Source organism: Lonchura striata, chromosome 4 (genome assembly GCF_050655825.1).
Source record: "Lonchura striata isolate lonStrDom1 chromosome 4, ASM5065582v1, whole genome shotgun sequence".
In the NCBI taxonomy this organism is placed as follows: Eukaryota; Metazoa; Chordata; class Aves; order Passeriformes; family Estrildidae; genus Lonchura; species Lonchura striata.
The window spans coordinates 46997415-47012798 of NC_140706.1; the positions used below are offsets into that span (position 1 = coordinate 46997415).

The window sequence follows — 15384 nt, forward strand, 5'->3', positions numbered from 1 at the left end:
CCATCTTGCGATATTGTCCCTCTGTGACCCACCACACAGTCCTCAAACTGGAACTTGGTTTCTTTTGGAAAACATAAATTTAATATCTTTTGCGGGAGAGGAGTGCCAGAGCGCTTTCAGAGCGCATTTAAAAAGGAGATGAACGCGCAGCATGTTTATCTTGAGTGACCAAATGGTATTACAGTTGTTTAGAAACTGATCAGTAGGCCAAATGGATCTTCACTGAAGAAGTAACTATTTTTAGGATATTACCTTAAATACATCTATCTCTTCACTCATACAGTCTACAGTTGTATTCAGAAACCCTTTGCTTTTCCCCCATAGTTAAAGTCGGTCACTTAAATCTGTTTTTCAAATCTAAGTATGAGCAGATCTCCTGCATTTTTTAATGTATCAAATGGTTAATTTTGATTGAGGATGACAGAGGAACTAGCAGAGTTCATCAAATATCATTTAGGAAGCTGGACATGCATGCAAAGAATGTGTGCTGTGAAGGATGAGATTATGATTAAAATCAAATGCTTATCATCACAAGCTAAACCAAATTATAAATTCCATATAAAGACAGAGAGAGTTCAGTCCTGGTGCTTTCCAGGACTCTGGCCATCTTATTCCAAATTTGTAATTAAGCAACCTAAAAGCAATGAAGTCCATGCTTGTAGCATTTGGGCAGTGAGGGGGAGGTGTTCAACTCTGGATAGTTTTCAGCTCTGCATCTTCTTAAAACATTACTTTCAAGTAGTAGCTGTGTCAGTGGGCATATAGGTGGGAGACCTGATCATCCTCTTTGCAGGACCTGGGCCCAAACACTTTTTTTTCCTACCAAATAGCCTCCCTCATTGGGCTTCCCTCTTGACTGTAGTACCATGTGTGCTTAACAGCCTCCCTCCCAAATTGTTAGGATCTCTTTCCAAGCCACCCCCTGCCCTTTAATTTTTCCCAATGAGCATAGTCAGAAATTAATTATTTGCTGCACACACAGTCTCAGCAAGAGAAGGAAATGATTATATCTAGTTACCACAGTCTTTTCCTCCCTTTCCTAACAATGATGTTGGAAACCCATACTGGCTATACTTCTGAATTGACAGATCCTAGAAGCATATATAAAATTGGGGAAAACTACTACTTGAGAAATGTGATGTCGCTAATGTATCTACTTTGATTTCAATGAGTATTAGCAAAATTATTTATTTTGAGGCTATTCTGTATTTTAAATGTAAACTCACCAAGAATACTCACTCCTTTAAGAATTTGCTCTTCCTAAAAAAAATGTTTTTACAAATTGCTTTGTATAATTTTCTGTCAGCAGTAATTTCCATGAGTAAGGAAACATTTGCATGCAGAATGTTTTTATATATGCGCAGTACCTGTCTGAGTGCTCTAACTCATGGGAAATGCATATGTGGGGAATAATGTAATCATTGTTTCATCTTCCATAGGAAAGCATCCAGACAATGGCTTATACAGCAAGGGACCATCATACTCTGGTTATTCTGGGTATATCATGATGCCAAATATGAATAACGACCCATACATGCCTAATGGATCTCTGTCGCCACCCATCCCCAGAACAGTGAGTTATCTCTTCAAAGGCTGGTTTTGGCAAGCTGGGTTTCCTCCTGTTTGCTTTGCAGAGCCTGTTTACAACTGGGTCTTTTGGGTAGCTTCAGTGACAATGAAGGTTGAGCTTCTGCTGTTCAGAGCCTCTGTCCTGTGGAGTTTGAGAGCTCTTAGAGGTGCTGGTTGTGATCACAGTGGAAAAGCTGAAATAAATGTCTGAGAACAGGGCTGGGGGCTTTGTGGGGGGAGCTCTGGTTTACTGCTGTAGGATAATGTATGGCAGAATGATGTAGATGCTGTCTTTGTAGTGACTGGGACAGATGTGAATTTTCTGGTTTTAACTCTTTGTTTGTTGAGGAAAATCAAGGGCTAGAAGCAGAACTGCTAAAGTTACATGACAGTAAGATAAGAAGATTGGATTTTTTTTTTTTTGCTTCAGATGTGGCATTGCTCTTTGCTGACTGATATTTATTTCCACTATCAGTTGGTCTGCGTGAAGGCTTTATCTATCTGGCAGCCTTGCTTTGAAACATACTTTGTATCTTCAGCCAGAAATTGTGAAATGTCTGTTTAGGAATTAATATCAACCATGATGCAGTAGTTAAGGCCTTCCCTTACATTGTGGCGAGCACTGATTCTTCCAGGTTGATCCCTCTGTTTCCACTGGTGTAGATTCATGCTTAATGGATTTTAATGTACTTTTAATTCTGGATATTCAATTCCCGTTTATTTTTGTAAGCCTCTTGGTGTACATATAGAGCAATGGAGAGGCATTGTTAAAAGGAGCTGTGGAAATTATATTAGTAGAACCTGAGTGGAGCGGGAAACAATTTGCTTGTAGGCATCGTGCTGGAAAAATGCCTCTGCCGTTGTGCGTGCTGTGAGAGGAGGAGTTGGATGCTGTTACTTCCCTGTCATAAAGCAGTTTTCCCTCTTACTGGCTCTTAGATTTCTTTTCTTGGAGGTCTCTGTCGCAGCATTGTTTTGCTCTGTGATGTTCTTGGTTTTTATTCAGGACTGTGGCATTTGACTTCCAAAACAAAAAGAAGGGGGCCTGATCTGTACTGGTAATTTGACAGCAGCGAAACATGTTAAATTAGTGTATATTTGGAGTCGGAATGACAGGGTGCTTTGGCACTGTGAAACACATGGATCTGCATTTGAAAGATGCAAAAACTCATGCAATAATATTGTTTTCTATAGCTGTGTATTGTGTGTAAATTCCAGTACAGAGGCCCACAGCCATTTTGGGTGAAGCATGATGATCACAGTCTGTTGATATTTGTTGTTGCAAACGTTGTTCTACATAAAACTTGCTTTTGGATGTATCATAGGGAAAAGCATGCAGCTTTTCAAGAGAGCATGGAGACTCAAACCTGCCCTTTGGAGGACTAGGAAACTTCAGACTTTTTTTTACCCCTCTTTGCATTGTTACCTTCCTAAGAAAGTCCTGAGTGCTGGTGCATGGCTTAGAACAACAAAATCCAATTTAATTATTCACTAAGGATTTTCTCCATATATGTTTGCCGTGGGGCTGGCACTTATTACAGATCTGGCATCAATGCCCATAGAATATCATCTTGCAGAGGCTCTTGAGGAACTGCCCTTTGCGGGTGTGGTGGCGGGGAGGAACGGGGGAAAACGCGTTTTGTTTTTAATTGTAAAGCTGCCTGCCGAACATCTGAGGGGCTAATTTAGTTCAGTGCTGCTCTTGCATGTTACAGCAGCACCACTATTTCAATAAAACAGTGCTGTTGCAGGGCTGCAGTGTTGACATAAGCCCGGAGTTCTTTCAGTTTAACCACAAGCCTACACGCTTGAGTTATTAAATAATTTTTTTGTTTAATTGAACTGTAATCTTCGCTAGGCTCGTTGCTGACAGTTGGGTTTTAATGCGCGAGATCAGAGCGCGGCATCCAGGAGGGAACACGCTCGCCCTGCGCTCCCCGCGGCTTTCCGCGGCTCCGGCCGCGCCGCGCTCACCTCCGGGGGTCCCGGCGCTGCCCTCCGGCTCTGCTCTGCCTCCCCTTTCCGGGGCTGGGGGCGAGGAGCGGCTGAGATCAGCAAGCACTGGAGGCAGAGGCCTCTTGGGGTGTCGGTAGTCCCCAGCCATTTGTGCCTGGTGTGTACCTGAGCCCTGCTATTTGCATGACAAAGACGCTTCTTGTTGATGCATCTGTTGCCTGGAGGTGTTAGCCAGGATTAAAAAAGCGCCCTGGGGCGCTGAATCTTTTTTTCCACCTTGGAAGGACCTGCTGACTGCAAATTGCCCCGGGGATGCGCCCCTGGGGAGCGGCTTCCAGACACAGGACAAGGACCATGTATGAGAAGGGAGAGCAAGGCTTTCCTGGAAAGAGAAAAAAGTTACTTTCATCACCATATGTAGAGGGGGAAAAACCAAACCTTTCCTTTTTTGAAAAAAAACGAATGCTTTAAAACCTTGCTTTGTAAAATTAAAAGTACAAATCTGTAGTCAGACACAACTTGCCTAATAAACCATAATAAAAAAAATAAGTCTAATTTCAGTGCGGCTTTTAGACAGGAGGTGTTTGAGAAGGATTCAAGATCTGTTGTTAGAGAGGTCTTGTCTTCCCCATTCTCCTCACCCTTTTTTTTTTTAATTTTCTTATTTCACTAGCAACTGCTATATCCAAATTGTATTAGTAGGAGCAGGAGAGTGTTAATTGCAAGTTCAGGTGGGAGCCTCGTGCTGCAGTATGTGTTCTTATCAGATAGGTGGGTGAGTGGAGAGGCGCAGCAGTGGGTTGGGGTGGCTGCAGGAGAAGTGGCGGGTGATGGTGCCAAACCGCAGTAACACCTGGTGAATGTGCATCCGCTGCGCTCGAGATATCTCTTGGTGGTTTCTGAGCCTCGTGCAGGTACTGAAGATGGGAGATGGAGACAGCTGTTTGTTTTCTAACGTGTGGGGCTTTTTCCTTTGGCTAAGAAGACTAGCTTTGGGGTGGCAAAGCTTTCTTGACTGTTTGATGGGAATGTGGTAACAGAGGAGGTGACTGAAGATCATTTTTCCATGTTGTAAATTCATCCAGAAGATAGTTTTGGATTTAATTCTCATTCCCCAACACCCATGAATTAAACTTGGTATGGAAAGATACAGGATTTCTGCAACCTACCTTTTGTCTGTTCTTATGTGTTCTTGGGGTCTGGGTTTCTTTCTTCCTGGCTCAACTGCCCCTCTGTAGCAGCTGGATGTGTTAAATAGGTCGGAGGATGCAATGTATAAACATTTTGTGGCAACTTGTGCAATGGAACATATCTGAAAATGACGAGGAATTCTTCCAAGAGAGTTGGATTGCTAGGAACAATGCAGGACTAGCCCAAATTTTGGATATTCCTTGTGTGTTTCTGCATGGCAGGGGATACTACAGCAGGGGGTATGGAGTTAGTTCTCATCTTGAGGAGCTGATTCCCAGGAAGATTCAGAGGATAATATGGGCAAAAGGAAGGATGAGAGTAGAAATAGCAAAAATGTGTGGCTATGGAGCCTCAGTGAGAGGGTTTGTCCCCCTAGCTACATCATCTGCTCTTCTGAAAGCGGGCCGATTCATTTGCTTGTGGGGAAATTTTGGAGCCCCAAGGGGAATGTATGGGAGCTGCAGAAGGACGCAAACATGATTTTTCATTGTACTGTCTTTTCCTGAGAATTTGCTGTAGGGAGTTGCTGGGAGCTGTGGCGAGCTGAAACCTCCCTGGCCCAATATGAAATAAGCTTTCACAGTGCAGAAGTTGTGGTTCAGCTCCTGCTCCTGTATCACCCACCAGAAGTCTTTGCTCTGATAACCAAGTTGACATTGGAGCAGGATGCGCTGGGGCTTTAGGCAGCTGTGGTCCTGCCACAGATGTCTCTCTTCCCTCCACAATGCCAGGCCCGTGTCTGAGGAAATGGGCAGCTGAGGGTCTCCACAAACCAGAGCTGCTTCTCCAGCACTGAAGCTATGCAGCTTCACCCTGCACAGCGCACGGCTTTGCAGTGCAGCTGAATAATGCCGATTAACTCCTTAAATAACTTTGAAATCAAGCACAGAGGAGCACAAAGCTTCCTGGCTGTATGGAAGCAGAACTTGATGGAATGTATTAACATTTGCCCAGGGAGGAATTTTAGCACTATTTTCTGAGTATCTCAGTGAGTATTGCCAAATGGCAGCACCAGGAAAGAACAGGAATCTGCTCAGCCCTAATAGTGGCACCTCATTGCTACAAATGTGTCTCTCAGCTGCTCTGACTCAAGCCATGGTGGCTGATCAGTCTGAGTCAGGCCACTGTGAAACATAAACCCAAGCCGTGAATGGTCATGGGATGAGTTTTGGTGGTGTTTTCTTTCTCCCACTTAATAAGATGAATCCTTAATTTGGAAGAGGTGGTGGAAGAAGCTACCGCACTGGCTCTAGGATGTCCTTGTTTGAATTTTGGTCTGGTTGCTCCTGATCAGAGCTCCAGGCAGAGTCTTAGGTATATAGTTCATTGTTACTTTGATCTTTGGCACGTACTGGTGAAGAGAACACTTTTTCAGCTTTTGCTACCTCCTCCTTGTCACATTAATGCAATTGTCAAATCTATGTAATTGTGAATGGGCAAGGGAAAGCAAAATGTTCTCCTGATGTGTCAGTGCAGAGGCAGCAATTGTGTGTGTGTGGCTTGAGCAGAGGCATTATCAAAAACCCCACCCAATGCAAATCATCAAAGTTGGAGCTTTTGTATAGCAATACGTGTGTGTGTGTGTTTATGTTCTAAATATCCCTCTTTTTCTATACACCTAGGAGATGATTCAATATCAACTTGAAATGGTAGAGCTGCTGCTTACTTTTTAAAGTGGTTTAAGCAAAATGTCATTCCTGTCTCTTTTCCAACTTAATCCCAGCCCAGGAAAAATGTTAATAAGAATAGCTTGTTATGGGCTGCAAGTGCCAAGGAGGATATGGCTCAAGAAGAAAGCCTGAAGCTCCACAGGTTCAGGCATCAAAAGAGGAAAAGGCTTTTTCCAGATAGTTGCAGTGCTGCATGCCTGCAGGCATTGAAAAGCCTGGGTACCTACTTAACTTCTGTTTATAGTTAGTGAAAACGCCTCCTGATATGGGAAGGAAATAACCCACACAAAAGCATTTTACTGCTGCTTAATATTTCTGAAGTCCTATCAGAGCTATCAGAGGCATGTGCTTTTTTTTCTTTTTGCTAGTAGTAAAACACCATGTCTCTCTCAGCAAAGAGACAAACTTGGAAGGGTCTGTTTTAATATGGACACGGAACATTTTGCGGCGTGAGGTCTGCGTGTGTCCTGCTGTGATCCCCTGTGCTGCTCGCACGTGGATGGACAATGATCCAGTGTCTGTCTGTTCAAGGGAAACACTGCTGGGAGCCAGGCAGTCTGTCTGTCCTTGACCTCCTCGATTCAGGTTGTCCTCAGCTTGTGTTCTCCCAGCTGCTGCAGGGAAGCCATGTGCTGTGACGGTCCAGCTGTGCAGATATGGCTCCCATTTACCCCAAAGTGCCTTGTCCAGGATAGCAGACATTTCACTCCGAGCTGGTTTTGGTTGTAAGATTTGTTTGGGTTGAGGACAGTTCTCATCTGGCTGTTGGGTTTGGTCCCTTTCTGCAGGACACTGGAATGCTGCTCCTGCCGGGCACTCGGGGATTAGTGTCTCTGTTGCTCCAGCCCTTCGTAAGCATTAGATTCACTTAAGAAAATTGCACTCAATCTAACTCAAACTTAATCTAGCAACCCAGTGGCTTCTATTTGAGACTTGGATCTTGTGGATATGTTTATTTAGTTTGGGATTCCCACTTCAAAGGAATCTGTCCTCTCAGCAAGAAAGTGATTGAGCACTTAAATAAAAATATATTCATTGAATCTTTGGGATTGAGCTGAAAGTGCAATAGGGAGTTAACATGTGCACCAACTGTGCTAATCAGTTAGGGATTGCCTTTTCTCCTAAAGGGGAAGAAAACGGGCCTGCACTGCCCAAGGAAAAATGACTGGCCTTCTGTGGCTTCTGGTTGTGTTGTTGTTTGCTGGGGCTTCAGATGGAGGATGAAGGAACTAGAATATCTTTGCCTATGATCTTCAAAGTTACCAAATCCCTTGTGTAGAAGAGCATTTCCATGGAGCTGAAAGGTCGACTCAATGATTGTTTATTTTCTTTAAATGGCTGTGGATATAGGTAAGGTTGAGGCATATAATCAATGGGGTGAGCTTAGTCAGCAAAAATTTCAAGTGTAAAGTTACGGGGCTTCGATTGAATATTTAGAAAATGGGCAGCTCTACTTAAACAGTAAGTGTAGTGCTGTCACCAGCTGTAACACATAAAGCAGAGAATTGCTTTGGCTAGGAGTTATTAAGCAAGCCAGTGAGCAGTTAATTCCCAAAAGCATCTGTCTCTCCAAGCACTTTCAGTGCTCCAGCCCTGTACTTCAAACAGTGCCGCACGAGTCAGCAGGCAGGTCTGCTTCACCCAGACCAGGGCAGGGGAAGGAGTCCCTTGGGAGCATGGACTTCCTGTGAGTGTTTGCCAAGGGGAGGGTACATGGGCATGTGCTCGTGGCGAGAGGCAGCCCTAGTAATGCTGCTTTGCCAAAGAGCAGCAGAAAGCTGCTTGTGTGACTTTTTTTTTTTTTTCTCCCCTCCTTGCTTTCTGAGCAGGGAAGCTTTAAAATAGTTTGAAACAGGCTGGTGCTGCACACCCAGCACAGTGCGAGGCTCTACACATATCCAGAAGCCCTGCTCTGAGAAACCTGGAGATTGTGTGAGCTGCAATGAGCCTCACAATGTCAGCACAAGGAGTGAGATTGCACAGAATTGGAAGGCATGATGCTGAAATCCTGTGGATACTGATGACAGCTCAGCTTCATCTTAGCTGACTTGAATGGAGGTGTGGATGGGGTTGCAGTCATTATCCAAAAAAAACCAGTCTGGAAATTGAGTCATCATGTATGTTCAAAAAAACAGGGAAAAGGATCATTGGACTTTTGTTGGGCAGTTTTCTTGGCTCAGAGGTAGAGAGTGGTGAACTCTAAAATGCTATCCCTGTAGGCTCCGTATTTCTGAGTGGCCATCCCAGCGACACTGGCTGCTCAGAGCTCTCTCTCTGTAACTGGTCACTTAGCTATGCTGCAGGGTTCTATTTCTTCAATTTTCTGCCTTTTTCTGTGTTTCAAAACTGCCTCAGAGGTTATCTTTGTGACTGACTGTTGTCTCTCCACAGTTCTGGCGTATCTTTTTTGCCTTGATCTTTCTTCATCCCTATCAAGTCTTGCATTGGCAAGCTTTGTCTAGCATAAAAAAAGTACAATGTGGAGGTGACGATTAAAGGTGTCAACACTTGTCAAACACAGACTATGGTCTGGGAGAAGGCCTTCTGCTTGCCGATGTGCTAAAATGCAGATAAACTGTGTCCAGCAATGCAAATATGTTTATTTTGTTTAAATGCCACAATTCAGTGATTTGTTGATGGTCTCTCCTTTCTGAAGTTTGGGTGGTGCTGTATTGAGTTCAGGAAGCTGCAGTTATGAGTGGTCATTGTGTTTTTCCTCACTCTTTATTTTGCTCCCTGCCAGTCCTGTGTATCCTTCATTGCAGTTTTGTAGCATTCCCTTGTGCCATTACAGTGAGCAAGGTTCTTGCCACCAGCACATGCTCTGTCCCATGCTGCAAAATTCCATTGTACATCTTCAATTAGTTTTTACAGGCTGGCTTCATTCTCACATCTGTGCCCTCTCCTCAGTTTGGGCTTTGTGGCTGCTTTGTTCCATCGTTGTGGTCTGATCAGCAGCACTTCTGTATCTTAAACTGAAGAAACACTTGTGTACAGGAAAAGTTGAGGTGAAGCCAGAGAATAGCTGGGCTTGACCCAGTGTAGGGATCCCTCCAAACTGAGGGAGGCTGATGTCTCCCCTGAACCTCTGCATGTGAATTAGGCCCTGCCAAGTGTAAAAACTGTCCTTGTGCTCACATCCAGGTCCTCCTTTTCCAAATACAAATGTACGTGCAGGTTCAGCCTCTCAGGGAGCTCACAGGTGAGGAAGGGTCAGCTGTGGGAGCCCAGGGTGATGGGGCAGGTCCAGGTCCCCTCCAGCCTGCTGGAGATCAACACACGAAGGAGCAGTGAGCTCACCCAGCTGTCACCGGGAGAGACAGTGAGGATCTTGAGGAAATAAGCCATACATCAAACATACTGGAATACATTTTTGAAAACTCAAGTGATTAAAATAGTTTATCCCCTTAGAATGCCCCTTGTTTGGTTGCCCTCTGACAGTAGCATGCTGGGCCTGTATTTTGGTCTGAGTTTTACTGCTCAATTGCCTCCTGCACACAATTGAAATTCAACTTGAAAAAATAAGTTTCAAATGAACATGTTGGATTTGAAAAAATTGTTACTCAAAGGCTTCTCTCTTGCACATTATTTCGTGTCTTAAATACTCTTCCTATAGGAGGAAAAGCTGTGATGGATTTAAAGGAAAAAGAAAAGAAATAAAACTTAAAAAGCTTAGCTCTTAAGTGTGTGGATTTTTCAGGTTTTGTTGAGACTTTTTTTTCCTATCAGTTATTTTGAGGATATTTCTAAGATAATAGTACAGCAATCCTGTTTTAGATGTAGATCTTCAGAAGGAAGGATTGGAATAAGAGAACCACAAGAAAATGCTAGTTTATTAGGTGACTCCTGAGACAGTTTGACAGCAATGTTGCAAACACTTTTTTTTTTTATTACTGGCAAATATAATCTTCTTATCAGAGTGACCTGTAAGAGGATGACTTCATACTTTTTAATAAGGAAATAATAAGAGACTGTAGAAGAGCTGGTCAAAACACTGTCTTGAAACATTTTTTAGTTCAAGGGTGCTTCTGAAACAACTTGCGTAGGGAGCTTTCCCTCTTTCTTTGACACTTTAAATCCTTCCTTTTATTGCTTTTTCTTTCCAAGGATATGTGTGTAAGTGAGAATAATGCAGGGTAATGGTGCAGAACAATAAATGTTCAGTTGGGAAACGTGGTTGAATCAAAGCAAGTTCAGAAACCTCTGTGTTTGGGGCACAGACAGACTTCCTAGGAGAAGGAGATCTCAGCAGTGGGTTTGTGGAGCTTGTCTTCCAGGACTCCAAGTAAATACAGTCAGATAGTTACACAGTAGTGCTTACTGCACAAAAATGGTCCTTCTCCATTAAGTGAATCTCTCTGGCCAACATCTAGTGGACAAATTATTTTTTCATGTTCAGTCAGCAGAAGAGCCTACAGATGGGTGTTTCATTTTTCTTCTGGAGGTGGCATGTCACAGCCCAGGAGCCCATAGCTGATGTTCGCCTTTCTTGTGCTACCTGCACTTCCTCTTCTTCTGCTGGGCCCTCCCAGGAGGGCTTGGCTGGTTAATCCAGTGGCTGAGATTTGATCCTAGGGGGTTAAGCCAGAACTGGCAGAGGTGCCTGTGGTAACATAAGTGCTGCTGATAAGTTATAGCTGTTTCGGGGCTGGAGGAAAAGTTTGTGTCTGTGCAATTAAGCATGAAATAGGTAAATTCTGTGTATAATTGCCCAACCTAGAGTGTGGCATGAGGACATGACCCGTGGAAATTGTGGTGTGTCAGTAACTGCTGGCAGATTCCTGGGAAGTATCCCTGGTGCCCACACTGGCACTGGGGTTATGTGTGTGTTTGTGTGTGTGGCTGTCCTCTGGTTCCCCCCACTCGACTCCCAAAAGCAAAGGCACAGTCTGGGAGGAGACTTCTGCAAATAAGAGCCCGAAAAAGCAACATTTGTTCGGAGCCTTAGAGAAAGGAGATGGCAGAGGTGGGAATAAATTCCATATTTCCTGAGTTCACTTTCGGAATTCACCTGAAAGACAGCTCACTTCTAAACATATGTTTCTTAGGTTGGTTTTGGTTTTAGGTTTTTTAGTGAAAGCAAATGAGAAGTCTGAGAAAGTAAAAACTGAGATGTGCGTGGTGGAGAGAGGGAAAATAAGAGGACTGAAGCCAGTGCAGATAGGAAGAAAGTTTGTGTCAGTGCTGGCTGTGGCTGTGTTTCATACCTAGCCTTTGAATAAAGGAGAAAATGATCTACTGAAATTTCTAAATAAAATCAAGAAGGGGTCTAAGAAAATTAGCCCAAAAAAGGTTTTGTCAAAAAACAGACTGTTTTCTCATTTTCCCTCCCTGCCACACAATAACACCCATATCTTCCCACTTGATTTTCTGTTCACTCTCTTCCCTGCAGGGGAGCAGGCTCTTTGCCCTCAGCATCATTATTTTCATCTCCCACTTTTGTCTCCTTCCCTCTCAGAAGTTCATTGCAAACACAATTAGATAAGGAGCGCGGTGTGCTCCCTCTCCTGGGAACCTGCCATTGATTCACAGCTCTTACACACAATGTGCTGGGAATGACCAGCCAGGGTTTCTCTGTCAGCTGCCCTGGCACTGGCCTGGTGGGACTTTTGTTGTTTACTGTGGGGATGGGAACACCTCAGAGAAGTTTTTGGGATGGCATCTCGGCAGTAGTGGTATCTGTCTTCCTCACCCAGCCGTGGTGGGCACCTGCTGAGGCCTCAGTGCTGTCCGTGCCCTGTGCCTTGGCAGCCTCTGGTGGGAAGAATGGTTTGCAAGGAGGTGCTGGCTCATTTGCAGCGGGAAGCTTTAAACTTTTTCCTGGGCATCCTGAAATATCTTCTATTTTAATACACCACAGTGCTGCCAGGCTGTGCTCACTGGAGCACAGCTCTCAGCTTCCTATCTGTGCTGCTTAAGCAGTGTGCCCTTCTGCCATTGCCCTGCCAGGGTCAGCCAGGTCATCTGTGGCATTTTCTTTTGTTCCTTCACACCTCTGTAGCTACAGCTGATACGCTGTGGCTGCAGCTGGTGGCTGCATGGTCCCAGCACCACAGCCGCACTTAAAACTCAGTTTGTTGTGGTCCTGCAGGTCTTCACCTTGAAGGGATTTCAGTTCCTGATTTCAGGAGCTGGTGAGGTTGGTTGTCAGGGTCGCTGGCCCTCTCACCCAAAGGATCCTGCATGAGGAGAAGCTGTGCCTCTGCTTGGGCACGGAATGCTGCCTGTGCAGGTTATGGAGTGGGCTGCACAGGGTGAAAACCTGGCAGAGAGCCTTCAGGTGCCTCTTGTGGGCTAAATAGTGTCTCTTGAATTTCACTGAATAGCTACACAATAGGAGCAAACTTTTGAGAAAAAGTATCAAGTAGCAAATGAATCCTCTGTAAATGAACACGAAAGTCCCCGGAAGAGAAAAATTAGCAGTAATTACAGTAAAACATACTTTTTTCATCAGAGTAATGGTTTGATGTTGAAAGGTAGGGTTGCAGTATCATGTAAAAATTATTTTTCTGCTGTGTTTTCATAGTGGTGAGTGTTTTGGAGACCTTTGCAATGCTATGCATGTTACTTGCTTAGTTTTTGGAGGCTGGCATTCATTTCCAGATACTTAAGACTCCTTGGTGAATAGGCAGAAGTTGGTTTAACTGTCCTGCAAATAATGGCAGCAGATCCCTCTGTTTACAGTGACGGCTTCAGCTCTCTGTGTCTTGCCACTCTTTCCTCTGTGCTGCTTTACAAGCATCCCTCTTATCAGAATGAACACCAGAGCCACAAAGAATTAGTCCTGATTTGAAAAAGCAGGCTGTGCAGAGGAAGCAGTAAATTTTTTGGGGATGGCAGGAGAGTAGAGGGAGGAAAAACTCCAAAACCTTGGATTACAACAGAAAAGACTTCTGTCTTAATACTAAAAAAATTATAAGCTTTTACACCTTGGAAAAGAGCTTGCTACGTTTGGCTGTAATTTCAGCCTCAGTATGGTTAGTGTGTTAAGGAACAGTCAAAAGTGAAAATGAGACAGTGTCCCAGCCTTGAAATGACAGGGACATAAGCTCTGTGTCCATAGGGAGGGAGGCCAGATCCCTTTGCTGTTGTCTTTGAGTCGGGGTTTTAATGACTACAGGGAGGAAAGGAGTGTTAGTACAGCAGAACAAAAACGATACAGCTAAGAGGAAATTATTTTTATTGCTAATACATGAGTGCTCGTAATGTTTAATTCTTTACAGCTCATGCTTTATTTGCACATTCTTCCTTCCTCAGCACTCCGCACACTGTAGCAGCAGGACCGTATTTCAAAATTACTGCTCTTAAAGGCTTCTATTCAATGGTTTTACCATGAATAAAAATACTTGTCAGAGTTGCCCAGGTGCTCAGACTGGGCAGCACATGCACACAGAGTGGTTCAGCTGCTGTGCCCTCCTGGGCTCTTGCTTTTTACATCCTCCTTATCCTCCCTTCTTTCTGCTGATAGTTTTTTAAAGTTTCCTGGAAATATTTTTTCAGGATAATGTAGATGTACGTTTAATTAAAATTCAGGACAGTCTTGATAGAAATTTACTTTTGTTTTCACCAGCGAAGCCAGATGAGGAGAGAGAAGGAGCGTGGGAGCGTTTAATGCCCCTGAAAACCATACTGTGGCAAGAGTAGTTTTAATGCTTCCTAAGAATTGTCTGTATGACTGGAGGAGAGGGAGGCTTAAATAAAGCTTTGCAGTATTTTATACTTTTAGGTCATTATTTATCTTCTTAGATAATTAAAGGAGATTTAGTGTTTGCCATGTGCTGTGTGTCTGGTTTAAGGTAAGTGAACTACTGTCAGTTTGCTACAAGAAGCTACAGAGGGGAGGCAACAACCTGGGCATCTGCATTATTTTCCCTTGCATCAGGTGCTAAAAGTCACTAAACGTACTATGAGTCACAATATTTTTTCTCAATTTGACTCACTTGCCCAATCGTATTTTTACTTCAGCCTTTAGGCTTGAAAAAGCATGTGCATAATCAGTTCATTTTGTGTGGTCTAGGCTATAAAAATGCCCCCTCTGTTCTTTCCATATGAAAAACGTGTTTTTAATTTTGGGGAACTTATATAATTTTCTGTGCTTTCTTTTGTATCTCAGATTAAAAACAAATGCTCCCTTCCCCTAACTTTGCATGTTCCAATTATGGAGTTGTGAAAATAAGTCATCCTTCAGCTTTTGTTACTTTAAAACAGCTATCGGTGATGTCAGAGTCAATACTAAAAGCATTAAGAATGCTGGCAGAATGTAATGCAGCTGCAATCCAACATGATGTTGGAAATGGGGTTGAGAGCATAAAGGCTTTCCATATTCCCAGGGCGCACAACTGCTCGCGGCCTTGGCTTTGATCTCTTCAAAGGCTGCTGCCTCCTCCTAGATGGAGAGACTTGGCTGCCACTCGCTCGCATTGAAAAAAGGCAGAGGTCTCTATTCAGGCAGAAATCAATCACTGTGCAGAAACAATTATGTGTAATTCAACCATCATGAAAACAGGGTGAGATTATGGGTTTGTTACCTGAGTGACTGCGTGGAGATGGGGAGCAGCGGACGCGGGAGTCCTGCTGACATGCCACATCTTGATGACAATTATAGACACATGAATGATGTGGCGGGCGGGGGCGGCAAGATGACAAATGCTGGTCACGCTGTCCAGCAGAGCAGAAAATGAGGTTACAATTGGCAGATAATGTTTGCATATGTAACCATATTTCAGCAAGCTGGGCAACTTTAGGGAATAGCAGAGACTGGCGATCGTAAACAAAGTCCGTGTGTGCCATGACTGTCGGCTTTCCACGATACAGAAATGTGCATGTGCAGTGAGAAACCCGTGTGCCACGTCCTGAGGAGCTGCTTGTTTAAAACAGCCCAGTGGCATTTTCATCCAGGAGACTGGGGGAAGGGAAGAATTGCCTGGGAAAAGGAGAAATCTCCAGAGTTTGGCCCGCAGAAGGCAGAGGAAGCAAGCAAAAATCCGTTTCCATCCGT

At 44.0% G+C, this 15384-nt stretch overlaps 1 protein-coding gene across 9 annotated transcripts in view; it reads left to right on the forward strand.

Annotated features, from left to right (window-relative positions):
- The window catches only part of LEF1 (lymphoid enhancer binding factor 1), a 70648-nt gene that overhangs the window by 1845 nt on the left and 53419 nt on the right, over positions 1-15384 (forward strand). For all 9 annotated transcript variants that reach the window (XM_085578102.1, XM_085578099.1, XM_085578100.1 and 6 more), the window contains one exon: positions 1440-1573. In XM_085578102.1, coding sequence (XP_085434228.1) covers positions 1440-1573 — 134 coding nt within the window. The remainder of the gene's footprint in view (positions 1-1439; positions 1574-15384) is intronic.